Source organism: Dasypus novemcinctus, chromosome 2 (assembly GCF_030445035.2).
Source record: "Dasypus novemcinctus isolate mDasNov1 chromosome 2, mDasNov1.1.hap2, whole genome shotgun sequence".
Classification (NCBI taxonomy): Eukaryota; Metazoa; Chordata; class Mammalia; order Cingulata; family Dasypodidae; genus Dasypus; species Dasypus novemcinctus.
Genome location: NC_080674.1, coordinates 140,649,910 through 140,677,736, shown reverse-complemented (window position 1 = coordinate 140,677,736; position 27,827 = coordinate 140,649,910). Strand labels below are relative to the sequence as shown.

The window sequence follows — 27,827 nt, the reverse complement described above, 5'->3', positions numbered from 1 at the left end:
CATGAGCAAATGTACCATTTATCTAACAGAGGTCTGGGAGGTTTTGTTAATTTAAATTACATGATACTGGGGCAAAAATTGAGATGAGGTTCTTCCAGGACTTAATCAGCCCTGGTGCAGCACAGCTGGGAAACAGGGCATCAGGTCCCCATGAACTTGGTCCCTGAACCCAGGGTTGTATGGACCCAGGAACAATATAGAGCCTTAGAAGTGTAGGATCTGTTTGTGGTCCCAAAGTGAGCCCTGCACCCTCAACCCAGCTGGGCTGGCAATTACGGACACTAAGGAAAAGAACAACTGGTAACTGATCTAGGACACCCCTTTGAGTCTTGGAAAGATGAAGGGCTTTTTCCAGATGGGACCTAGCTGCTTCTAAGAAGCTCCTGCCCCTGGATTCCCTCAACTGCCACCTGGCTGCCGAAGTGCCCACGTGCCTGGTGCAGGAACCCAGGACATGGTATGACCAGACCCTGGCAGGTAGCCCTTGAGGGAGCTGACTCTCTCAGCAGGAGGTGAGTTTCCGGAGCTCACTGAGACAGAACTCAGCCCTGTATCCATGCCCTTCCTCCCTGCAAGCCTTGTGCCGGCCTCGGCTTCGCAGCCAGAGCAGAGTCTAAGGCATCTGTGCCATGCAGAGGTCAGGAGGTCAGAAGGAGCTTCTTGGCTCTGTCTCTGGGCCTTGGCCAAGGTGCAGGCATCTTCTGACAGTCACCCAGATTCTCTTCCAGACTTAATCCGTGATAGGTAACCCTTCCAGGCCCCTCCTAGGAGTTGGTCAACCCTCAAACCCAGCGAGCCCTGCTGGGGACAGGAAAGGACACTTGCTGAAAGGCCACATTTTCCAAAGTGTGGTCAGTGAGTAACGGGCATTGAGTCCCTGTTAAAAATGCAGCTTTCCAGGTCTCACCCCAGCTTTGCTGCTGCAGGCCCTTTAGAGGTGGGACCATGAATTTGCTTTTTTTTTTTTTAAGTTTTCTAAGTGATTCTGATGCAGACCAAAGTTTGAGAACCTGCTAAATGTTCTCAGATAGCAACTTTCCCCTCAAACTAGCAGCTCTCCCCTATACTCACTCTTCCTAGGCCTGTCTTGGGGCTCTTCTAAGGAAAACCAAATTAAAGAGGCTTTTCTTTTGGTTGTCTTGAGGCCTTGTACCTATAATTGAAAGACCATGGACCACGGGTCTGGGGACCCAGGTTCTAGTCCTGACTCTCCCACTAGTCAGCTCCATGGCCTGACCATGTCCCTTCCCCAAACTGAACCTCAGTTTTGCCCTCTGTCTAATGAGTGGACCTGTGGTCAGTGTTCTGACTGTGGCAAGTGAGGGAGGAGCTCTCAATAAAAGGGGAAGGAGGCTGGCCAAGGTCCTCTAGACCTTGGGTGGGGACCACGTGGTACCCGCTAGCCATGTTCTCTAGGAGGTGAAGATACTCGTGCAGGAGATGCAAACATATTGGGAGAGCAATCCTGCCTTCAGGGAGCTCAGTATATGGAGGAGACAGGACAGAGACCAAGATAAAATCCTCAGTGCTCAAGCACCAAGGATGCAGAGTATATGGTTTGGAGTGGACAGAAGTACCTCTGTGGAGCTGGGCCTTGGTGAAAACATATGCTGTCAAGAAAGGGCCTTTCCGGAAGGAGCACCTGGAAGCAAAATCTGCAGGATGACTTTCCAGCAGGTAGCAGGTGGTGGGTGGAGCCAGACGGGGCAGGGCCTGCAAGGCCGGAGTCATGAGTAGCTCCAACTTACTTGGGCCATGAACAGATATGAACTTCTCCATGGGGCACTAGACTGTGGGGCATTGTGACCCATTCCCTCAGAAGTCACAGGCCGCAGGGGGCAGCCAGTGTCAGGTCACCAGGAAGCACAACTTTGAGGACTTGTCTGTGGTTCTCCAGGGAGATTAAGACCATATCATGTGTGTTTAACAATCTCCTGACATTTTCAAACTTTTGTGGCTCGGTCAGCACTGCCACTAAAATGACATCATATTAGCAGCGAAAATGTATCGTAAAGATAAGCCCATTGGTTTTGGCATTTATTGTTAATTGAATTTTCCCAAAAATGGCAGCAGAAAGATTGTTACTGTTCGTGAATTTACATCAAATTAAACATCTGTTCCTCTTATGCTAAACTCCAGTAAAATTACAGCGGCTCATAAATTAGATCTGGGGGTGAAATGCTTCTTGCTCTTTGCACAGCTTAGCAGTTTCAAAATAGACCTCAGAATGGCACATCACAACTGAGGCCTGTGCAACGCAACCACATTCAATTGTAACGTCGGTGCTAGACGATTAAGTCAAGTTTCGGCTTCGGCGATAAAGATCGCAGCTTTACTCAGTGGGCTGCTTGAGGACAATGTGGGAATGAGTGTCGCTAATGCGGGGGTGGGAGGATTCCTGCTGTGAGAAGACCCAACAACTGCTCAGAGGGCCTGGGCACATCCTGCCTCTCCCCTGGACTCCTCCCGGGGTGCTCCCAGGTGAGGTTGTCTGCACCTGAGCTCTGTCCCCAGCCTGCCTAGGGAAAGCTGGGCCATCCTGCCAGGTCACGGCAGGTCTGGGGGACCAGCTGGTGTGGCTCAAGTGTGCAGTCCGTGGTGGCTACTGTGAAGTTTCTGAAGGGATGTCCTTGTGTGGTTTGGGAAAAGAGAGGCCCACTCCCCACGTGTCGTCCTGTCAGAGCATAACCCACCAGCCCCACCCAGCACATCCTTCCTTCCCACCCCCTGCCCCTGGGCACACACCCATCCCCAAAAGGAGTGGCCTACACTAATGACAGATGCACTCTTCCGTGGTGGCAAGTAATCAGCACCCTGCATTCCCCTCTTCAGTCAACGCAGGGTTTGCAGGGACTCCTGAAATGCAGGGCTTCCCCAGGGAGGGAACTCCCAGCACCCCTTATTCTGCCCATATGTACAAGTCTCCCCAAGAGCAAAGAGAGTTGCTGGGGTCAGTTTTGAGCTCATTTATTGATCAGCGCCCAGATACGGCACTGGACCTTCCCCAAAGCTGTGCCAAGGTCGAATTCACCCCCAGGCCCCCGGGCTGGGCTGCTGCTCTGAGCATCAGGGCCCCCTCTGGCCTCTTGGCTTGTCCAGCAATGGCAGGACAAGAGGACAGAAACTTTCATTCTCCAGGGGTGATTCCCATGGAGCTACTGGGTGCCCACCAGGGGCAGCTGGAAGGAGCTGTCTCTGCGCAACCTCGTGTGCAGAGGGGCAGCAGCGCCTCTGTGGCTCACCACCTCACCACCCGCCCCCCAGCCTGGCCAGTTCACTCTGTGGGGACACCTTGGCAGGTTTGGGGGTGACCCACTGAGTAAGGCAGAGTCCACTTGTGTGCCAATGAGCGTGGCTCATATACCACACTCAAGCACTGTTTTTCGACTGCAGCCACGTCTCACACACAGTCCCCCTACCCTCGAGGACCCCAGCGCCCTTCAGAATTGCAGATCTGGGGCTCAGGGTGGCTCAGATGACCCCTTCTCTGGGCAGGGCTGCAGTTACTCTTCGAGCCCACCTGCTGCCCCCTCCCCACCGAGGCTCCCACAGTTGCACAGACATTTACTGAGCGCCTTTATGCCAGCACTGGGCCAGGGGGCAGGGAGGCATCTGCAGACTAGGCAAAGTCCCTGCTCTCATGGAGCTTACACTCTGACGGGGGACACTGACAATCAACACGTGGATGAATAAGTAACAGTCATTATAGATTGGGAAAAGTGCAGTGATGGAGATGGGCTGCGATAAAGAGCAGGGGCAGAGAAGAGGGGCCGCTCTAGAGGGAGTTGACTGTGGGAGAGGGAGCTGGAGGGACTGGGTGATGGAATGGGGGCAGGGAGGAGGCGATAGGGAGACCCCCTTTCCGGTCTCTTGCACCACCCTCCTGTCCTGGCAGCCGGGGCCTCCTCTACTCCCCAGCCTGCCCCCACCCTGATGTCCAGAACGGGGCCTCCTCCGGGTGGAGGAGGGTGAGTGGCTGATGGAAGAGCCAAACATCTTCTTCACTTCCTTTTGTTTTGCAATAGAAATGTTCCTTTGATGGACATTTAATTCCAGAGGCTGCTACCTGCTTCCTATCTCCCTTTGCTCAAAAATTAAATGTGGATGTGCCTGTGCTCCCACCATACTAATCTCCCTCCTTGTGAAGGGAATGTGGCTGGACTGGGAGAACATTAGAATCTTCAAAGAGGGACAATTATTGAGGGAACTAGATTAATGAGGTGTCATAACAACTTAGCCAGATCTGCAGCTGACCTTTCTCATGGAGAACGGGCTTGATAAATGTAGTTCATTACCAAGTTCTGACATGAAAATAGGATCACACTCTAGGCTCCTCAGCAGGCTGATCAATATTTTATCTGCCAAAGCAGGCCTGGTCTGGGAACAGGAGGAGCCCCTCACACATGTGCTGGCACCAAGTCCAGGACCTTGCGGGGGGCAGGTCGAGCCGGCAGTGGTGCATGGAGGGCACCCAGGCATGTGGGAAGGTGGCCGGGCCCCTCCTAGGGCCAGTTGAGGATGCCTGCCAGAGTCGGGCTGGCCAGGACAGGCAACCTCTTCCATGAGAGGCCCTGGAGCAGCAACATCCAAGGGTGCTGGGAGGGATGGAGGCAATCCTGGCTGCCATCCCTCCTCTGTTTAGCCTCAAACACCGATTTAGTACCACCCTGTGCCAGGTCTGGGCAATGGTGAATGAGACAAAGACGAGTGAGACGTGCCTCTGCTCCCGTGGAGCACTGGGCCCAGTTCATCCAGAGCAGACCTCAGGTCTGCTGGCAGCTTGGACTTTGCAATGTCCTCTCACATGTCCTTTACTGTCATGGCCCCATAAGGTGCGAGAGGGGGCTACTGTTGTCCCATTTTAAGGTAAGGAAATGGAAGGGCAGGGGAGTGGATGCCTTTCTTAGCATCTCATGTAAGCCACACTCTGGGCCAGATGACCTCCAGACTCCCCACCTGGGGCTCCATCCAGCCTTGTGACGTTAGTCACCAGTGGTGATGATAGCAGGTAAATGTGGCAGCCTCTGATAAAGTCTGTCTCCACCTCAAGACCCCAGACAAGGTTTTATAGCTGGTCCCACCCCTGGGCTGCTGTATAAGCACAGTCTGCACTGGAGCCATAGGACTCTGGCGCTCAACCATATTCATTCATTCATTCATTCATTCAGCACACACTGAATATCATAATGTATTGTGGCCATCCAGCCCTTGTCTGCTTGGGACTTTCAGTCCCATTAAGGAGATGTAGCAGATGCCGATACTGCCCCATCCAGCTTCCCTCAGTCACAACAGAGCTTATTTGTGCTTTGGTGGAGAACAATTCCCATCATACTTGCTAATTGCATTCAACCTCAGGCATGTGCTAGAAGGGGCAGTTTCTAGCCTCAGGACTGAGCTTAGCCCCCATTAGGGGAGGTCAAAAGTGCTGGGGGGGGGTAGTTAATGTCCCCAGGAGCAGCCCTCAAATAATGAGGGCTGGAAGTTGATGGAAGGATGCCCTAGCTCCTCACACCTCAGTGGAACAATTCTGAAGAGGGTTCTACACAGTCTCTCAGAGGTCCCCAGTGGGGTTGGACCCCAGTTGCCCACAGGGGCTGCCCACTATTAGCACTCCTTCTTGGCTTTTCTCTCTTCCCAGTCCCACCTGTCTAGTCCCTCCCAGCTCCCCCTGGGCTAATCTCTACACGCACTACTCACAGCGTGCTCAGGCTCGGAGCTGAAAGTTAGGGTCAAGAGTCCTCCATCAGACCTGCCTCTGGAAGTCACGCCATCTCTGCACCATTCAGTGAGGACACTTGACGCTGTTCCAGCCGTCCTCCCTTCCCGCCCCCGGCTGGTCTGGAGAGGCGCTGGCATTGGTTCTGGGCTCCTTAGGAAGAGGTGGCCGTGGCCACTCTCAACAGCATCTTGATCAGCAGCCCCGTCAGCTCCAGGGAGGGGTGCTGTGGTCCCCAAGCCTCGTCCCCTCTAGGGATTTTTCCCTCCAAAGGGACCAAGGCTCAGGCTGGGCCCTGCCCCACCCCAGGGAGACCTGCTCCCTCCCTCCCTAGGGCCCAGCCTGTCTCAAACAGGGCCAAGGCACCAAGAATGATGAGGGCGGGCCGTGCTAATCTACATCAGCCGCCTTTCTGGCCAGGTGACATTTAAGCAGAGGCCAAGACAAGTGAAAGAGTGAGCGCTGTGGAGGTTTGGTAAGGAGCACTCCAGGGGGAGGACCGTGCGCGCACAGGGCCCGGCAGGCGTGTGCTCCAGGGGTCGGTGCTGCCGCGGTTGCTCCCCTCCCCACCCCCACCCCTCGACACCTGTGTGGACTTGCTGGGGGGCAGGGGCGGCCCTGTGTGAAGAGGAGGAGGCCCCAGAGCCCTTGGGTGATGGCCCATTCTTGCCCAGATAGAATGGAACTTCAGAAGGGGAGGAGGGCGATCGGAGAGCAGGCTGCAGGGTGGCGGCCTCGAGCCCACACAGCACACAGGGCCCGAGCTCCTGTCACTAGTGGGCTCTGTGTCACCTGTGCAGAGGGGCCAGCCTGAACGCTGACCGGGCTGTGCATCAGCAGCAGCCTCCAGCAGGTGACTGACAGGTGACGTACTTCCTCTTTATGCGACGCTGCACTTGCCAAGTGCTCTTCAATAGAGGTGTTCCTTTTATCATAAGACAAATGTTTAAGGCCGGCAGCAAGGTGGGGACCCTTAGCTAAGGAGAGGGTCTGGCAGATTCACAAGCACCCACTGCTCCATCTCTATGAGTCACAGAGAACCCAGGAGGGTGGGAATGAAAAAATAAAACCAGGACTTGGTAAACTACCACTTTTACACGCCTTGCTAGGAAGCTCTCCAACCTAGAAACCCAGGCCTGTCGGCAGTGGGGGGAGGAGATGAAGACTTGCCTGGAAGCAGCAGCTATGCAGGTCTCTGCCTCCAGGAGCTGGAGCAGGGCAGGGGAGGACATTCTCCTCCCGGCTCCCCCTCTGCAGAATTCAGAGCCAAGGTGGGAGCCACCAAAGGGCGGCAGTGCTTGCTGGAGAAGGAGCACCAAAGGCCTTCCCAATGAGAGAGCCTGGACTTTGAATCGGAAAGTGAGCATCTCCACGGGTGCCTGAACTCCCCAGGACACCCCCCCCCCCTCCCCCCCCCCCCTCCCCAGGGCTTTGGGTGCCCCAGAGGTGGAGGAGGTGCTCAGTAATAGTGGATCAATGATTCAGCTCTTACAGGCTGGGCAGAGTCCTCTCTTGGGACTCTTTTAAAGACAATTGCACCTGGGATAAAGAGGGGCTGCCCAGCCCAGGGCCCCACACAGTGAGGACCCTGGTAAGGGAAACAAAGGACAAAGAACATGTTGACAAGTGTGATCCACAGAGCTTGAAATCCTGCTGGAGCGCCACACCTTCTTTCCCACGGCCTCCAGCCGCCCCCTTCCCCCTCCTGCCTGATGGTGCTCCACTCCCCCCGGCCCCGGGGCCCAGGCACGCCAGCTGTCTTGGATGCTCAGGCCCACTGCCCTGCCCGCTGCCCGGGACACTCTGCCTGCCGCCTGGCATGGACTTCCCTCTGCCTCCTTCTCCCACAAACTTTTCCCATCCTTCACGCCTATCCTAACCGTTCCTCCCTGAAGAGAAGCTTCCTTTGCCCCCACCTCACTAGCTTCCCACTCCACGATGCCTGCTGTCTTATTCTGAAACTCCCACCACCGTGAGTCTTTCCTGGACTGGAAGCTCCATCGTGCCCTCCAGCAAGCCACACAGTGTCTGGCACAGAGTTTACAAATAAATGCTGGTAAAGGGAAGGCATGGAGGGTGGGGGCCCTAGAGGGGCAGGGCTGGGGGCCCAGGGAGCTCACCCTTGGAGACTTGGGCACCCACCCCTTTCCTCCAGGCTTATTTCTGGACATGTACTGGAGGTGCTGGTCCAGGGTGGAGAAGCCAGGAGCCTGGCACTCAGTGCACTGGAGGCTGTGATAGGAGGCACAGGGCCTGGGAACGTAGCTGCAGTCCACCCAGCTGGACCTGCTCTGATGGCTTCCCGGGCCTGCCAGTGAGGGAAGTGTTTACTAGCTGCAGACCCCTGGCACTGGGCAGCAGACAGGTTGTGGGGTTGAGGGAGCAGCCAGGGTGAGAAGCCTGGCCTGACTCATCCTTCTGTGGCATGTCCTTAGGCGCCTGCTTCCCCCCTAGATTTCCAAGCAGAGCCTCCTAAGATCCCATATCCATCAGCCGTTACACCAGCTTCCTGGCATCTGGGTACGAAAGCCTGTCCCGAGAGCCTGGAGGGCCGCTCCGGTACCAATCCATGCAAACTCTCCACACGGAGGCTTTCACCACCACTGACATCAACAGTGTCTCTCCACTCACATACTGCAGCCGGACTTCTGGTTCATGTGCCAGTACCGGATTTCAGTCGGTGTTGGGGGTAGAGGCCATAGCCCGATAGCTTGGGCAAGGCTATTCATCTGCCTTTATCCAGGCCCAGCAAAAGGTAAAACACAGCAGCCAGCCACATCTTCCCCTGGGTGGGAGTGGGTTGAGGGGGGGACCCAGGCACTATTTTCAACTCTGTACACAAATACTGAGTTGAGAATTAGGCTTGCAAGCCGGTGGCCCTACCAACACCCAGGATTGGATATCCTAGCAGGCAAAAGAAGGGTGCTGGTAAATGTAGGAAGGTGGGAGGGAGCCATGCTTGTCAGGACATGGAGACTTCCAGAGAGCAAATAGATCTGATTATATTGATCATGGCAATTGATCTTTTTTTCTAAGCAAACATGTAGGAGGAAATGGTAGTGGGCATCTGTTTCTGATGGAAATCAGTTGGTCCCAAATTGAAAGAAAATCTAGAAACACCAATAAGAAAAAGAAGTTAAGCCATTCAGACTTGTCAAAAGAGGGAGGGAGAAAACAAACAGATGCACTTCCCCATCATCACTTGCCCCGCCAAGTAGCCTCCCTGTTTGTTGATCTTCAGCAAAGCCGTTCCAGAAATGCTAAGGAGAGTAGGTATTATTTTACGTTGCTCAGTGCCAAGCCAGTCCTCAGCCCTTTCGTGCACATCCAGCTTAATCCTCACAACAACCCTGTGTGGGAGGTACTGTCATCATCCCCACTTCACAGATGAAGCCACAGAGGTGGCTAGTCCGAGGAGACACAGCCAGGCAGTGGCAGAGCTGGAACTGGAGCCCAGCAGACCCAGGGCCCTGCTCTATGTTGACTGCCCCATCCCACACCCGGTGTCCTGAGCCAGCTTGAAATTCAGGGGAGGGCCCTGAGAGCCCATCCACAGCAGCCCTGGCCACCAGCAGTGGTGATGGACCGTGAGGGGCCCCGCCCATGCTCCCTGCGCAGGGAGTCCTCCATCCCCAGGGGTGGGGAGCTGAGCTGGAGGGGCTAACATCTCAGCAGCCCTGCTTATGGGCTGAGCCCTACAAGATAAACTGAGTCGTGTCACAGTGGATCACAGGCCTCATTTGCTGAGCACCGGGCGGTGCTGCTAAGCTTCAGCAGGCACGCCTGTGATAACAGGCTAAGAGTGATGCGCTGGCTGCTCACTGTTAATTTCGTACAGCTTCTTTTGTTTCTTGGTCATGGACTTGTGTACACATATTTGTTTTGAAGTAAGCCAGCTCTGGGCATGTACATAATTAACTTAAGCAGGGCTTATTAGTCCTGGTAACTAAATCTGGCCCTCAACTACGGGGCCAAGTACTGAAAACAGCTTTTAAGGTAGGATTAAGGCAAAGACGCATTGTTAGAAAATGGAATTGGGGCTGGCTTTCCTGAAGCCTCTGTGGGACTACAGCCATAAGTCCCCCTGAACGTGTTTCCTCATTCCACCCAGCACTCACGCTATGTCTGGCATGTGATAGGTGCTCATTCAATATTTGTCAGATGGACAAACAGGCTCCCCACCTTGATGGCTTCCTGACTTGCAGGTGATGGAGTGTTTTCTACCTACAGACCCCTGACCCAGGGCAGCCTACAGCTCAGAGGAGGTGTCCGCCCCCCCTCCCCAAGCTCCGAGAGGACAGGTTGTGCGGTTGAGGGAGCAGCCAGGGCGAGGAGCCTGGCCTGGCCTGTCCTTCTGTGGCATGTTCTTAGGTGCCTGGTTGCCCACTGGATTTCCGAGCAGAGCCTCCTAAGATCCCATATCCACCAGCTGTGTGCACCAGTTCCCTGGCACCTGACTTTTTAGGTTATGAAGTTTTTGTCACCATCAAAACCACTTACTGAGATTTCTCTGTGAAGAATATACAGGGTAAAAAGACAAGGCTCATAAGAAGATGGCATCTTATTTCATGCATAGCATGTATTAAGTGCTCAGTCAGTATTTGTGGGATGGGTTGATGGACAGGTGGACAGACAAGTCTCTTCTACACGTTGCACCACGCATAACGGATGCCCAGTACCTATTTGTGGGTGAGGTGGATGAATGGACAGACGGAGGAGAGTGCTCTCCAGAGCAGGGGACAAGTCCGGTGGCAATCGCCTCATCTTGTCTTACAGGTGACTTCTGCACCGTGGCTGACTACGCGCGCCTGAAGAACGTCCTTCTGGCCCTCCAGACCCGCCTGCGGCCCCTCCAAGAAGAAAACAGCAGACAGGACCCTGCCTCCCAGAAGCGCCTCCTGGTGGAGTCTCTGTTTAAGGACTTGGACGTGGATGGCGACAGCCGCCTCAGCGGCTCTGAGCTGGCTCAGGTGGGTAAGGCCTTCAGGGGAAGTTAAATTACATAGGAATCCACTCCTGTGTCCAGCATGTAACCCGAGGCGAACACGGGAGGCCCACGTGAGGAAAGTCATTCCTAATAGTCTCTGTGGGGGCACGGGGGCGGCCGCTCTCCTGTAAGACAGCCCCTTCTCCCTCCCCGCCAGGAGTCGGAGAGCTTGTGATCAACACCCCTGAGAATATCTTGCAAACAAAATTATGCCAGTTTCTTCTTCCCACCAGCCACCTTCAGCCAATATTTACGAACAAGCTTTGAAGGCTCTCAGCTAGCTGGCAAACACACACTTGGGAGGGGCTGGTCTCAGATGTTTTAATTAGGACATAAATCTTTTCTTCCTTGAATCCTTTACTTCCCTCAGCAGGAAGGTTAAAAGGAAGCAGCATTTGATTTCCACCAAATACCTTTGTCACTGTGACCTAGTGTCCCCAAGCCCTCTACCCTATAATAGCCCCATTCTCCAGTACCCAAATATAAAGAGCCCAAACTCCAGCCTGCTTGCTTGCAGGCAGCCCTGTGTCCACACCTGGGGACTTCTTACCTTCTGCCCCTGCTATCCATGACTGCCAGCCCCTCCTGGGCCCTGCTGGCCCACTGCTAACCTCTTCTCCAGGTTCCTGCAGCATGCCCTGCTGTGCCCCAAGTCGGGCATCTGATCCTCCGTCTACCTCCAAGGCCCATCCTCTCTGCTGGGGGAAATAGCATTTCCTGCAGGCTCTGGGGTAGAGTTAGACAGTGAGGAATGGAAAGGAGTTAGAGCAGACAAGGAAAAACAACTCAAAACTGGATGCCCCTTTCCTAGATCCCACTGATGGCAGTCTCAGGACTGCACACAATGCTGGCCAGTTGTGGGGCCCAGGATTTGGGGCAGAGTCCCTTTTCTCCTCCCCTGGTACCACATTCCACTGCCCACCTCCTGCTTCTTGGCATTTTAAGGGGAATGCTCTGCCCTTTTACTTTCTAAAGAAAGGGAATTTCTCTGCTATTTTTCTCAGGGTTAAGGCTCAGGCTTTAATTCTGCAAACCGAAGGGCCCAATCCAAAGGTTTTCCTAAAACAGAAGAGCAGCCAATGCCTGAAATGCTGCCTCTCTCCCCAAAGGCTGTGTGTTTGAACACAGCACACTGGTCCCTCTGTACAGCCACAAGGTAGTACAAGGGTCATTAGTGTCTGCAGCATAAGGAAGTGTGGAAAAAGCAACCCAGTCCCTGGGGCCACCCTCTGCCATTGCAGGGAGGGCCCTGTAGGCCCAACTAGCGCACCGTGCTGGCCAAGGGGTTCCTGCTCCTGCTCTGCCAGTTTGTTTCTGGGACCACACCAGGCAGGTGCATAGTAGGTGTGCAAGGAAGGCTCAGTCAGCTTCCTCGAGCAGGGGTAGCTTTCCCTGGAGGCTGCAGAGTGTCCACCCAGAGGATAGGCAACAAGGATGTCTCCATCCTTGATGCCACTTTAAAGAAATCCCTAACATGGCACAGGTGCCCTTATAAGCCTGCAGCTGGGTCATTAGGAAGGATTGGAGTAGAGAGTGTCCTCACATTTACTGAGGTTCTACTGTGTGCCTGACACTACGCTAGACCCTTTATCTGTGATGTAGTAAACGTGGACTGGATCCTTACTGTGTAGCATAGGGGCTAAGAATGCAGGCTTTGGAGGCAAACTGCCTGAGTTCACGTCCGGGCTCCAGCCTTCACTAGCAGTGGATCTTGGGAGACAATCTCTCCTCACTGTGCTTCCATTTCTTTATCTGTGAACCTCACAGGGCCAAGATGTGAAGTTCTTAGCATCGTTTCAGGTTCATGCTGAGTTCTCAATAAATGCTAGTGGTCAGTATTAGCGCTGTCGTCATCGCCATCTTTATTAGGATAATTTCCTCCGAAAGCCTTTCAGCTGCCCTCAGCTGTGAGTCAGTGCTACTCTTATCCCCCCCTCACAAATATTTTCCTTAGATGAGGAAACTGAGGCTCCAAGAGACCAAGCAACTTGCTCAAGCCATGGTCACTGCCTAGGAAATGATGGAGCCAAGATGAAACCCAGCGGGGCTGGTGTGCAACCCCCTGCTCCCCTCACAGCACCCGGCAGTGCCTGGGGCTGTCCTCTCAAGGTCTATGGGGGGTAATGAGAGCCTGCAAAACCCAAGTAAGGAGCAGTTGCCCAGAGGCTCGAACGTAGGTTTTCTCCCTCAGGCTCCTCCACTCCAGCAGAACCTCCGGCCCCAAACCTGCTTCCCAGGGGTACCTTGGTAGTTACAGAGCCGAAGACCCCATCGACTCACCCGCTCCCAACAAACACGTGCAAGTCCATCCGGGGCCTGCATCCCAGCAGACATGCCGCCCACGCCTCTGGGACACCCGCCCTGCCGGCTGGTCACCACCTCCACCAGCACTCGGCCCCCAGCTACACCCAACACTTCCCCAAGGGACAGAGCCAGGAACAGGGGACACAGATGGCCCAAGCTGCTCTGGAAAAGCCCAGGTCCCATTAGTGGCATCCCCAGCAGGCTGAACCATCTGTCTTTCTCACCACCGGCCGCCTCCGCGCGCACTGAGGGCAGGCAGCAGTGCTCTCCTGGACAGAGGCAGCCCAGACAGGCCGCGCGGCTCCCAGGAGCTGCCAGGTAAACAGACCCTTCCCGGGCATGTCGTTCTGACCCGGCAAAGATGTGCCCCGAGGCACCTGAAACCATTAACAAGCATGGTAATTGGACTATGATTTCCTCTTTAAAATTTAATGTATTTAAAGGCCATTTCATAAATCTGCCAAGCTAAGCACAGCTAAAGTGGGTCTTTCCTTGACACTGAATCAAAGGAGTGCGGGGGAGGGGGGGGAGGGGAACTTGTTAGTCCTATGAAAAGTTCATCAATTTCCAATGCAGAAAGAGACAAAAGGAAATTTCCATCTTTGGAAGATTGATCTTGGGTGTTATGGTTGATCTCCCTTTTATAGAACACACTTACTGGCTGGGTGAAGGGTCATATTTTGTAACATGATCACATTAAATTGCCTTTAATATAGCAGGCCAAGCTGAGAATGTTAAATAAAGAGAAAATGCCTCTGCCCCCTCCAAAATAATAAAAGAAAATCATTTCCTTTCTTCTGAGATTTCCTTCTGAGCATTTTCCTTAAAAGACTTCTCATCCCAGACGCTCTGGCCTCGGCTCCAGCTGAGTGAGGGTGCCCGGAATTTTTACCCTTAGTCTCCTTTTGACAAGTGGCCGGTCCTGCTGGAGGGGGGGCATGACCAGAGAGGAGGTCACAGGGGCTCACCCATGGCCCGGGCCACAATCCCAAGAGTGGGCGTTTGTGTGTCTGGAAGGAAGAGCTGGGCTGAGAAGCGGGGCTCAGGCCGAGGTCAAAGCTCTGCAGCTGCCGCTTGCTGGGCGGGCTGAAGCTGGGGGGCCAGTGGCCCGAGATGAGGCAGGGACTGCCTGGGAGGGAGAGGACGTGGTGCTTGCATGCCTGGGAGCCAGAGGGCCTCGTTCCCACTCTGAGTTCGGCCCCTTCTCTTCTCTGTTCTGCACCGGCATCACGAAGGGGGAGGCCGCCTGGATCCCTCCCCGCTCAAGCTGCCCGGGGTCTGTCTGCCCAGAGGGGAAAGGCCAGAACTCTTCCAACCGCTGTGCGACTGTGGGCAAGCCCCTTTCTCTCTCTGAGCCTCAGTTTGCACTGCTTTAAAATGAGGGATTTGGACAAGCCAAAACCCAAGAACTCTGTGTGCACCCTGAGCCGTCCCCTCCGCTTTCCCGCAGCGCCCACTCAGCCCCGCCTTGTTCCTCCTCCCCACCACACAGCACACGATGAAGGAGCAGATGAAGGAGCAGGATCCCGCCGCCGACTTCCTGGGCTGCTCGCCGGGCTCGCTTCTCCGGTTCGATGACTACGACAAGGACGGCTCCCTGACCCTCCGCGAGTTCTACACGGCCTTCCGTAAGTCAGGCCCAGCCCTGGCCCCCCCGGGGCCCGCGGCTTCCCGCAGGCATTCCCGCCCCAAAACAGTGTCAGGGCCCTGGAGTCTGCCCTCCATCGTCTCCAAGGTTGGTTTCTTTCTGAGGGGAGAGCAGCTGAATTTGCTTTGCAACAAGCCTGATCTTTAAGAAAAGGGGGGAAAGGAGAATGCATGGGGAAGGGACACACTCGCCCCGTCCCTTCCCGGATCAAGACGTTTCTCGCTTTGTTTGCATATGCCAGGACTCTGATTTAGGCTGCGAGGGCATGGCTGGCCACGCACCCCTGTGGGAGTCTATGTCTGTACATGGAGGGGGCAGACGTGGTCTGGCCCCACTGGGGAGCCCTGCCTAGGGCTAAATCCTCAGGAGGTTCCAGAAGGCTTGACCAGGCAGGGCAGGGAGCAATCAATACCCCACGACAATGGAGAGTGGGCGGCCCATGCTGCAGAGAGGCAGTGGGCCATGGGAGAAGAACAAAAAAGGATGTGCTCTAGCCAAAAAACTAGGGAGGGGGGCCCTCTGGGCAGCCCTTCTAGGCACTCCCTGGCACATGCCAGGAGAGGATAAGATGGTCTTCAGGACCCATGCCTTTTCCCAGTGGTGATCTTCCAAGAGGTTACCTTATGGTAGCCATAGGCAGAACTGGGACAGGGATTTTCAGAGATGTGACATGCGGGAACTAACCCTGATAGCTCCGGAGTTCAACAGTGAGGCAAAAGAAGGACAGGGCATGCTCTGGATGGACATTCTTGCCCTAAAGAGATGAAGCCCCTCAGTGTTCACATTCAGGCTCTGCTTCGAGCAGGTAAGGTGTGTCGCTGTGCCCTGGGGGATCCACCTTCAGACGTGACCTGCAAGCTCATAGCACCCGACTGCAGACCAGCGATATGGGAGGTGGGTGTGCGACTGCGAAGTGCACCTAAGACTCTGAGCCACAGATCCTGGCATCTTCCTCCCCAGCTCCAGCACCTACCTGGAGTTCCATTTGTCAGGAAGGTTTTCCTGCTTCATGTTGATGTCTCCTTGAACAGTTGTTATTCCAAACATTCCCAGGTCTGAGAAAGGGTCCTCGTGATTTGTTGGCAAGAATGGTTCTCATGGCAAATAGAAGAGGTACTTGTATGACACAAAAGGTGAAAAAGAATTGTGATGCTTGCCTATGGGAAATATCTGTCAGCTTGAGATAGGTGGTGCCTGCCCAATTCACAGCATCCTCATTGCCGAGGACCAATGTCCAGATTCCAATTACAGGGCTTTGCTTGATGTACTGGGGCTCTGTATGACCAATATTTAATGAACTACTATTTCAGGCACTGTGGTTCCCATCATCCTTCTTGCTGCCCACTGTTGAAACTCATATCTGCTCACTGTAGTTCATAACAAGGTGTGAATGACTGGCAGGCTTATCCTGCTTTAGGATATATTTGTTTTGTGGATCAAGGAACTCACTCTCTGAAGTAAATCTCTAAGTTTTGGAATATATAGAAATAGCAGCAGATCCTCAGACCTGGCTCATGATAGCCAATTGTTACATTTTGGGGAATTTTTCCAGGTGGTTGTTAAATAGTTAATAGTTTGGAAGCAGCAGCTATTGTGGGGGTATTTATGCTATGCTACAAGGGGGCTTTTTTACCCCAGAGAACAGTTGTTAAGCACTCACCAGCACACCACTAGACTAGACCCTCTCTCCTGTCCTTAGCCCCTACTTTCTGCAATATCCCATCCATCACCTTCCCCAAACTGAAGCCCCTTGGTGACACTAATACCATAAAACACAAAGAAGGAAAAATTAGAGTGGTTGGGGTAGATGATAGGGAGAGCAGTCCTTCAAGTCAGGAAATGCCAACATGTCTTCCGGGGACAGTTCTAAGGCATTTCCAGAAATGCTCCCTGGGCTCAGGCTCTCTGCAAACGGAGCTATGAAGGGGAAAGTCAGCATATGTGAAGAGCCTGGGGCCAAGGCTGGACTTCAGAGACATGGAGGATATTCCCTGTGTCACCACTCATGTGCCACACAATGGCATCATTAGCCGAGGTGCCATTGCTTGGGCTCCATTGCTTGTGTACCTGCCAGGGCCACCATGGCAGCCACTATTCCCTGGCCTGGATTCCTGGGAATCAGTCTGGAGCCAACTGGGAAGCTGTTGTCTCTACTGTCAAGGAACTGGAAGTGTCCCTGTTGCCCATGATGAAAGAGAAGGCCTCACTGGCTGCCCTAATGAGGGTCATTATAAACATGAACCACCCACAGGAAAAGAAGTCTCCCCTTCACTTCCACCCATGTCTCATGCAGAGCAATGTGGTATCTGCCTCCTTCATTCCTGGATTATTATTTGAAAAGCTTTATAATGATCATTTTTTAAGTAAATTAGATTCTGCTGTCATCTTAGACTTGTTTTGAAACAGGCGGCCAAACCATTCATCTTGGCCCAGCCCAAATTATAGATATGCAATAAAATGTAAACTTGCAGCCATTAAGGAAACCACAAAATGAGTTAACCCAGCTATAAAGGCTTGACATGCAGTCACTCAGAGGACATGGGGATCAATGGTTGTTATAGGAACTGTAAACTAAAGTCCCATAGCTCTGAGAATAGATTTATGGCTCAGGGAATTTTAAATAGGAAATTGAAATGAGACATACAGGTACAACTTGTTATCTAGTCATCAATGGGCATTAAAGAAATCTCTTTAAAACCCAAAAAGTAATATCTCAAACATTGCAGCAACATTTTGGATTTCGTTTTTAAAACTGGGAAGATGGCAGAGCAGGAAGCGCCAGGAATCAGTCCCTCCACCAGACCATCTATTAAACAGCCAGGAACTGTCTGAATTTATTTTTTCAAAACTCTGCAGTCTAGTAGAACACTATGCAGCATCCAGGTAAAAGTGAGAGGAAGAGGCTGGTAAATCACAGTAAATACCAGTAAATTGTTCTCTCTGTAGGGACTTACTGGTGCCCATCCCCCACTCTCACAGCAGGCATTAGTGAGGCCCAGCCTCTGTAGTAGAGTGCTGGTGCCAGAGAAGGACTTAAAAATCCACTTCCTTAAGATCCCAGGGGAGAGGGGGAGGGTGCAAGTCAATTGCTGATCACAGCTTTTGATTAGCCACTTCAGGCAGCAGGGGGGCTGGCTCTGAGGGCAGCCATTGTTCCAACCTGCCCAGACAAAGGCGGTGGAGGAGACTTAAAGACAGTACACTTCCTCAGAACTGAGAAAGATGGTTGAAGGGCTGCCTTGGCTGGGTAACGGCCAAGTAAAGAAAGCACAGATTTGGGGTGTCATGGAAGAAGCTCCTGGAGCCCTTCCTGGCCCATCCCTCAGCCCCTCCTCAAGGTAGGTTAGAGGGGACCTTGTTCCAGCTGAGAAAGACGGACTTGGGAAGTCAGTCTGGCTTGCCCTTCCCTCCCAGAATTTGCCCTCCAGGCAAAAGGAACTTGAGACAAAGAAAGCAGTATGAGAAACAATTGAGATGGACAACCTAGGGCAAAGGCTTACCTGCTTTAAGTCCTACAGTGGAAGACCCAGATGAGAGAGAAGATCTGTTTCCTAGGAAGTAGAGAGGGCATTCAAACTCCTGTAAACAGTTCTAAGGTCGCTAGCAAGCACAAGCCCAGGACAAAATACAGGTCCAGAAAAGTCAGGGAGGACCCTGGACTTTGTGTTCACCATGCGCTGACCTTCCTAATAGAAGCACTGAACTCTGATGGACAGCACCAACCAATGCAAAGCCAATTTGCAAAGATGGTGGAAGGTTTTTGTTTTTTTTTTTTTTGGCTTAGATTTGCTTGGTTCTGTTAACCCTTGACACTCAAGAAAATATCTGTCATATCACCAGCTGGTTACAAACTCAAGAAAGACATTTCAGGGAATAAATCCTAGTGTTAACATTTTAAAATATTAAAATGTACATTGTGGAAAGCAAATGTGGCTCAAGTGATAAGGCCTCCACCTACCACATGGGGGGACCTGGGTTCGATCCCTGAGGCCTCCTAGTGAAAAAGAAGAAGAGAAAGTGTGCCCGTGCAGTGAGTCAGTGCCCATGTGGGGAGCCAAGTATCCCACGCAGTGAGCCAAGTGCTCTCATGGTGAGCCGAGTGCCTGCTTGGTGAGCTGAGTACCCACACGAGTGACCACATGGTGAACCAAGTGCCTGTGTAGTGAACTGAGTACCCATGTGAGTGCCCATGTGATGAGCTGAGTGCCCACACAGCAAGCTAAGTGCCCGCACAGTGAGCCAGTGCCTGCACAAATAAGTCACGCAACAAGATGATGATGCAACAAAACAGAGAAGAAGGGGAGAGTCAAGGTGAAGTGCAGCAGACACCAGGAACTGAGGTGGTGCAATTGACAGGGAACCTCTCTCCACATCAGAGGTCCCCAGGACTAAATGCCAGTGAATCCTAGAGGAGAAAGATGAGAAGAGAAGACAAAAAGAAATAGATACAGAAGATCACACAGCAAATGGACACAGACAGCAAAAACAATAGGGTGGAGGAAGGGAGAGGAAGAAAAAAATAAAGTGCATTTCTTTTTAAAAAAAAAGAGTAATGGTTAAGGCAATACCTTGCTCTTTAAAAAAATGTACATTGTATAACAAAAAATTACAAGACAAATAAAGAAACAGGAAATGATAACCCATTCCAAGGAAGAGGATGAAAATGCAGAAAACATCAACAAAGAAGACTAGAAAGTGGACATAACTGAACAACGACTTAAAAAATTATCTTCAATGTGTTTCAGGAGATGATGAAAAATACAGGAGAAAGAACTAATGGATATAAGGGAAGGAATGAATGAACAATATGAGAATCTTTATAAAGGAACCAAGCAGAACTACTGGAGTTGAAGACAGCAACAATTCAATAAAAATTCCCAGAAGGGTTTCAACCACAGATTGGACTTGGCAGAAGAAAGAATCAGTGAACTCAAAGGCAAGATAATTGAAATGAGTCAGGCTGAAGAACAAAGGGAAAAAAACAATGATAAAAAGTAAAAATAGTCTAAGGGGCTTCTGGGATACCATCAAGCATACCAATATACACATTATGGGAGTCCCAGAGGAGAAGAATGAGAGAAAGTGGCAGAAGGAATATTCAAAGAAATAAGGACAGAAAAGTCCACAACAAAATCCCTAGAGCTAATAAATGAATTCAACGAAATGGCAGGGTACAAGATCAACACCCAAAAAAATCAATAGTGTTTCTATACACACATAATGAATAATCAGAAGAAGAAATTAAGGGGAAAAAATCCATTTACAATAGCAACAAAAAGAATCAAATAGCTAAGAATAAATCTAACAAGGATATAAAGGACTCATACACAGAAAGCTACAAAGCATTGCTAAGGAAATCAAACAAGACCTAAATAAATGGAGGGACCTTCCATGTTCCCAGATAGGAAAACTAAATGTTGTTAAGACACCAATTCTACCCAAAGCAATTTACAGATTCATCTCAATCCCAATCAAAATTCCAACAACCTTCTCTGGAAAATTGGAGAAGACAATCATCAAATTTATATGGAAGGGTAAAGGGCCCTGAATTGCCAAAGCCAACTTGACAAAGAGGGAAGATGGAGCAGTCACTCTTCCCAATCTTAAAACTTATTAGAAAGCCACAGTAATCCAAACAGTGTAGTACTGGCTGAAGGACAGACATATAGATCAGTGAAATTGAGTTAGCTCAGAAATCAACCCTCACATTTATAGCCAATTGATTTTTGACAAGGAATTAAAGACTACTCAATTGGGAAAGAATAGTCTCTTCAACAAAATGGTGCTGGGAATACTGACTTTCCATTTGCAAAAGAATAAAGGAGGACCCCTACCTCACACCATATACAAAAATCAACTCAAAATGGATCAAAGACCTAAATATAATAGCTAGAACTATCAAATTCCTAGAAGAAAATGTAAGGGAGCATCTTAAGAACCTTGTGTTAGGCAATGGTTTCTTAGACTTTACACCCATAACACAAGCATCAAAAGAAAAAATAGATAACTAGGACTGCCTCAAATTTGAAAACTTTTGTGCATCAAAGGACTTTATCATGAAAGCAAAATTACAACCTATGCAATGGGAAAAATATTTTGTAACCACGTATCTGATAAGAGTTTAATATCCAAAATTTATAAAGAAATCCTTTAATTCAACAACAAAATGACAAACAACCCAGCTAAAAATGAGACTTGAATCGACATTTCTCAAAAATATATATACAAGTGGCCAAAAGCATGCAAAAAGATGCTCAACATCATTAGCCATTAAGGAAATGCAAATCAAAGCCACAGTGAAATACCATTTCACACCCACTAGAATGGTGTTGATAATAAGGAAATATATGGGAGCCCTGTATTCTATGCATGATTTTCCCATAAACTCACAGCTTCCCTAATAAAATAATAATAATAAATTTTAAAATACTTTAAAATCTGGAGCAGACAGGCTGGTAGAGGTTGAACTTTAACATTTTATTTTCTAGGTTCTATTGTGCCAGATTCCTGGGGTACAAAGCAGTGTGGGATCTTTGGGTGACTCCAGCTCAGTAGTCCTCTGAACCTGACTCAATCACTCTATTAAAGGATGGGTTTAGGGCATTTTCCTTGGAGAGCAGGCTTTATTTATAAGTGTTCAGAGGGCCAGAAGTGTCTCCTAAATTCTGTCTTCCCAGGCAGCTGCCTGGGCCCAGCTAGGCTGGTGTGTGCCATGGTCTTCAGCCAGCTGAGGGCTATGCCAGGAACCCCAAGATTGGAGGGCAGGAATCCCATAGCCACACCCTCCTTCCCAGCTCTGCAGAACGGGTGACCCCCAGGGAAGTGGGGTGGAGGGCAGGGTGTGGCAATGGTCCCTTAGTTGTGGGAGGCAGTTTAGTCTCTTTCAGACTGCCAGAATGGAAGCAAGGCTCCCGATTATGACAGGAATGAAATATACGGGTGGCCTCCCTCCATTCCTCCACTGATCACCTAAACATTTTCTTCAGGTTGCCTTTTTCTTTTCAAATCAAAGGCTGATCTAGGAATTAATGGCAGAGTTTCCTGGCAAGAGGTGCCCTCCTTCCTCCCCCACTCCCGGAAAAGCAACAGAGCTGGCTGGGCTCTGCTATGACACACAGGCCCAGTCTCCAGAGTCACTGGTGAGAAAGCTATTCATAAATAAGTTCATCTAAAAGTTGCTCGTTTTAAAGAATTCTCAATAATGCATGTTTTTACACTTTTCTGAATGCTCAGGTTGGGATCATGAGAAAAACATGCTGCTTTAATGGAGATATTTCTCTTGCTTTAAATTCACTAGGAGTTTCTTCTGCTTTTTTAGAAAGATACTTGTCCTTTTAATTAATCCAATGAGAGCAACTCCAGTGAATGTGCTAGATGCAAAGGAAGGGTCTGAGGAGCTGCCAGTGCAGAATGAAGGACTCTACATAATATTTGGGTTCACAAATGAATAGTATCACAAATGAGGACTGTGTGGGAGCTGACTGTGGGGTGGAGTCCACCACCCTCCCACTCCTCTGGCAGTTGTAAGCACCACACAAGCAGAAAGTGAAAAAAAAAAAAAAGGAAGGGTTTAATATGGTTATTGCAATACATCTGTATCAAGGGCAACTCTGTGAAACAGATGAAATGGTCACCGGTGAATTTATAGCTGTTTTTCTGCCATCACTGCTGCAAAATGCAAGGATGGCACAGCTTCACTTTCCACATCGTGATCCCCTGGATTAAGGGTGCCCAGCACAGGCCATATGGTAAGCCTGACCCTCCACACATATTATCTCACCAACCACATACCACCCCGCGATGAACAGGAGGTTCAATCACAGAGGCAAGCATCCCTTGCTATCCAAAATCTATAAAGTGTGAGTTCAGACTCATCCATGTAGTGTGAGTTCAGACAGGGAGTTCGGTTGGCAAGGATACCACATTATCCTATCTATTTGTTTCCTGAGTTTTGCATAGTGAGTAGCAAGACTTCAGATAGCATGAGATTTAGCCAGCAATTTTTCTGAATCTCTTTGGCTCTTGAATGTAGAGAGCAAAATGATGCCTGTGGGCTGGTCCCACTTTGGGCTGAAGTCCTAGACCATTGGTGCTGAGGATTCTCATAACTGCAAGCGAGAAACTGGTTGCTCCATGCAGTGCTTGGAAATGAAGTGCCCAAAGACTGATTTGCTGCCCTTGGTCCCTCATTTGCTCAAGGGCAGAAAAGGCTTAAAGTTGGAGTGGCCAAAGGAAAAGACAAAAATTGGAAGACAGATATGGGTGTGCCATGGAGAAGGGTGGTACTTTCTCCTCAGCTGGAGCACAGGGGAGGGCTTCAAGGAAATGAGTATGCAAAATCCCTGAGTCCTCAGAGTCAGGGCTTGGGGGACTGGGTTCAGAGTCATGCCCCAGAAATCTAAGGGCAAGGATCGGGTCCCACCGGAATGGTTTTGCTCGTCAGTAGTGCTTTAGTTAATAATAGTAATGTACTCGTAATACCAAAGTATACTAATAATATACTAAAAAGTATACTAATAATAGCTAACATTTATCATTGTGCCCAGTACTGTGGAATGTGTTCTCATTTCACAGATGAAGAAAATGATCTCAGAGAAGGTAAGGAGCTAACCCAGTATCATGTAGCCAGCAACTAGGAGAACCAATACTGAGCACAGTGTGTTTGACTCTAGAACTTTCTCAGAAAGATACTTGTCAGTTGCTTGGCAACTGAATACTGAATACATTAGTATTCTCCAGTGAGGAGACAATCACTGTCCTAACTGGATTTCCCTAAACTTCAAGCCCCAGCTCCAGGTTCTGCTCCTCCAGGAAGTCTTTCTCAATCCCTCTTCGCTCTGCCCCACACCACTTCCTCTATGTGCCACAGCCCTGGGTTTACTTCTATATAGTAACAAGGCCGTGACCTAATGGTTAAGAGTGTGGAGTCCTCAGTCCAGGTCAGACCTAGGTTCAAAGTCTTGCTTGCTGTTTGACCTTGGGCAATTCTTTAACCAAAAGTAGGCTGAGCTTCAAGTTCTCCATCTAGAAAATGGGCCTGATACCTACCACATAGGGTTACTTGAAGACTAAGTGAGATAATGTATGTAAAGGGATTAGTGTGATGCCTTGTGTATGGTAAGTGTTGAACAAACATTAACCAGGCCAGCAATGGTGGGTGGTGGTGGCTGTAACGGTGAAGACTTCTGGCGTCCCACAGCCCCTCAGCACCCTGTGCAGTATCATTGTTGGCTTTCCATTCATCGTCTTTCTCCACATAAGACCACAGGGCCTGTGAGGATGGAGGCCATTTGCTTGCCATGTACTCATGCCTAGTAGAGGACCTGGCACCCAAGAAGCCCTCAATAAGATATCTGCTCAATAAGGCAATGAAATATATGGGAAATACATTTGGCAAGCAGTGTAGGCCAAATATAACATGACTGTGACTAAGGATCCCAAAGGGTCTTTGAATGCCTCCAGGGGTCCTCAGGAAAGAGGGGGCAGGGAAATACCTTGATGAAGCCCACAGTGGGACTCCCAGGTGAGGGAGCCTCTGCGAGGCCAGGCCAGCAGGAGCGTCATGTGGCTGCCCCCAGCAGCCCAAGTGACCCTCGCCCAGGGGATGAGCACTGGGGAGTGAGGCAAGTCCCTCTGCTCGCAAGGGCCTAATGGTGCCTTAATGAAGACAAAAGCTGCTTGTCCCATAAAGCTCCCATCCACTCCCAGGGCCACTAATTGGCCATTCAGCCCTCCTCAGGATAAGTGCTCTGTTAGGCTGTTAGGCCGCCTGCCCAGCTCCTTAATTACCTCCACCTCTGACAACTGTGTGTGGAGATAAGGGCTCCTGCTCCGTGCTGTTTCTCTGCCCTGCAGCACCCACATGAGCTACATCCCAGCAGAGGCAGAGGCCCTGCGGAATGTGGGCCCAGGGCAGCCCCCTGGCTCCCGCCCCCCTCCACGAGCTTTGCCATCTCTGTACAAATCTGTGCACCCATGGAAAGAATCCATCAGAATAGAATGTGGGTTTGTGTTTTTTCCTGAGCTCAGTTCCTGGGAACCTGAAACACACCACAAGGCCCCATGGCCACCTTCCTCCCACCTCAGGCCAAGTTACAAAGGCCAAGCCAGGCACTCATGGCAGAAGGCATGATGTATGGTCTTGGCGCCTCCAGCCACCGAGCACCTGCTTAACTGAAATTGGAGAGCCTGTCAGATCTGGGGCCCACCAGCTTGGCCCCGGTGAGTGGCCAAGACAAGCCTCCTGAGCTCCTTGACCCAGGTCAATGCCAGAAACATGAAAGGTGGCCACTTTCCAGGGAGCCTTGTGCCTGAAGTCGATACTTGATCAGTGCTGGAAGTCTGGGTGTGTCTATCCTAAGGCTTCTATTAAAGGAGGGACAGCATCTAGGCAGGAAGGTGAAGGCCCCTTCTCCTCCCAGGCCACCCTTGAAGTCTCAGGTCCACTTCAAGGGGCAGGCCAAGCAACCAGAACATTTCAGAGGAGACTGACCAGGGCAGGGAGGCCACCCTGAGAAGAGGTTCAAGAGCTGAGCATGAGAAGCATAGAAGGGGGAAATCCAGGAAGACGTGATGACATTAGGTCAGCAAACACTTATGGAGACATTCCATGGCAAGACATGGCTGTGAGCAAGGCAGCCCCGTCCCCCCGCACAGAGTCTGCAGCTGGGCAGGGAGGCAGTTGGGAGACAGACAACCAAATAAAGAAGGAGCTGAGACCAAGAATAACTGGGTGCAGTGCTGGCAGGGGGAACCTACTTTCTGTGGAAAGCACAGCAAGGGACTTTGGAGCTAAAATCTCAAGACCAAGCTGGAGATGACCAGGCAAAGAGCAAGGAGAAAGGCATTCTAGAGAGGTGGGGGGAGGGTGTGGTCTTATGAGGCAAAGGGCTGAGGGTGAGTGAGGAGACTGTCACATGAGGTGGGTTGACAGGTGGGACCCCAGAGGGCAGGACCCAGACCAAAGCAGGGGCTAGGAGAAGGCGGCTTTAGCTTGGGAGCTGATGCAGGATTCTCTCCAGCTGGCCACCCAGCCTTGTGGGAGTTGCCTTGAGTGTCATGAAGTGCCCTCCCTACAGGTGCTCTGGCCCAGGCAAGTCACTGGAGAGAGGACCTAACATCAGCTGGAGAGCTACCTGGACTTGGCCTTGAAGCCCCTCTCATCCCTAGAGGCTTCAGATGAAGCCTGTGGGGCAGAAAAGCGATCAGGGCTGTGCGATATCTCCCAAGAGCTGATGTTCTGGTGCTGGAACTCTAGCCTTCTAGGCTGTCCCTTGCTATATGAAGGCAGAAACACAGCTGAGGGCGTGCCTTCTCCCCAGCTGCCCCAGCTGTGGTGGACAAGCCCTTGGCAGCCCCTCAAGATGGTGTTCAATGAGTGCCTCACATGGCATCTCGAGTGCAGGGAACGGGGACCCCCCATGAATGTATCAGAACTCTGAGGTGGGACAGCCTCTGCCCCTTGTCACACCACGGAGGGGTCGGTACCTTAGCCAGAGCTGATGCATGCCTGCCCGCTCGTCTCCACCAGTTTCTTCTCTACCCACCCTTGGAAGTTTCAAACCCAGCCCACCTCTTTTCCATTTCCTATGGTTTACTGCCAACAGCTGCATTGTGGGGCCCTAGCACTTTCTAGCCATTGTCTGGAACTGAGTTTTCAAGCACTTTCCATTTTTAAAATTCCCAGCTGGAAGCTGTCAATGGCCTCAGCACAGAGCAATTGAATAGTAGAAAATGAACTAATTACAGGTTGTTATTGAAAATCTATTATATACAAATTGCAAAGAAAACTCATTAAACTATGATGCTTTCGTGATTTTTTACTCCCTCCTCTTGGAGGGAGAGACAGGGTCCAGATGGCTAGATGCCTTGCTCCCCTCAGTTCTGGGCCCAGAACTCCCAGCGGGACTGCAGGGTAGGGTCTGACTCCTGGGCTCACGGCATCACACAGCCCAGCTTGATGCTATGCACCATGGAGAAACTCGAAATTTTGCATGGAACAGAGAATTCTGTGAATGTTAGTAAATACTCAGAAATGGCTGCAGAGGGAACAAAGAATGTCATTACAAAGATATAAAATGAGAACAATTTAAATGTCAGGTTTTTTCCAGGATGGCACTGTAGTATTATCATAAATCTTGGTATTTTTGCAAAGCTTTCGTGAGGACTTCAAAGGACTTTAACGTGCAATTAAGCACTGAAGGTCACATCACTGATTTCCAAGCTTTCTCCCTTGGAGTGGAGTATTGGAAAGGCTGGCATGTGCATGGTGGAGCCATACAGGAGCCCAGATCTCAGAGGGATTCTCAGGGCGAGGCTGCCTCCCAGCCTCCAGAGAGGCACATCAGCAGGAGGGCCAGCTGCACTTGGCCTTGGACGCCCCTTACCCACCCCAGCTGCCTCAGCTTGCCACCAGCACCCTCCTCTCAGTAAGATGGGACGTGTGGGTCCTAGGGCACTGCAGACGACCAGGTGTTCTGCGTTTCCAAAAGGTAAACCCTCTCCAAAGCCTTACCTGCTCAGGAAGATACTGGAGCACAGATCATTTGTCCTCTGCCTTAGCTTTCCTTCCTCCCCAGCCACCTTTTCTCAGGCACTGTGACAAGCCCCACAAGACACCTCCCCACCACTCAAAGCCCAGCTTGGGAGCTGCACAAGGAACAAAATGTGTCATAGGGTTAGAGAGCAGGGACGATTAACACGGACTCCACTCCCAGGTATCCTAGCATGTGGGCCACACTCAGGCATTGGGGGAACTCACAAGCCCAAGTGTAGGGTGGCCATCCTCTCCTGGGAGAGGGGAGGGGAAGGGCAGTGTATGCCCACGCTGACTGATGCCCCTCTGGGAATGTTGGAGGGAGGCAGGTCTTCAGGTGGCAGGTGAAGGGAGAGTTAGGGACCCCCACACCATGGGCTGGGAACCCACCTTCTTAGGTTTCCTCTGCATCAGCAGCCCCTGTTGACTCACCATCTGAATTTATGGCCCTTACTGAGCAACTCTCCAGGCTGGGGGTGCTTCCCCTTGCCCCCGAGCCTCGCCCTTCCGGGGCCCTCCTTCTGGCCTGAGACCTGAGGTACACTGAGGGCAGGGAAGAAGGTGCATGACTTAAATACAGGCAGAGGCATGACCAAAGTTATCAAAGAAAGGGGTAAGGCCATAACAAACCCAGGAG

General features: G+C 51.2%; 1 protein-coding gene across 3 annotated transcripts in view; it reads left to right on the top strand.

The window, feature by feature from the left end:
• The window catches only part of FSTL4 (follistatin like 4), a 412,000-nt gene that overhangs the window by 269,936 nt on the left and 114,237 nt on the right, over positions 1–27,827 (top strand). For all 3 annotated transcript variants that reach the window (XM_071210010.1, XM_058278689.2, XM_058278685.1), the window contains 2 exons: positions 10,493–10,686; positions 14,500–14,635. In XM_071210010.1, coding sequence (XP_071066111.1) covers positions 10,493–10,686; positions 14,500–14,635 — 330 coding nt within the window. The remainder of the gene's footprint in view (positions 1–10,492; positions 10,687–14,499; positions 14,636–27,827) is intronic.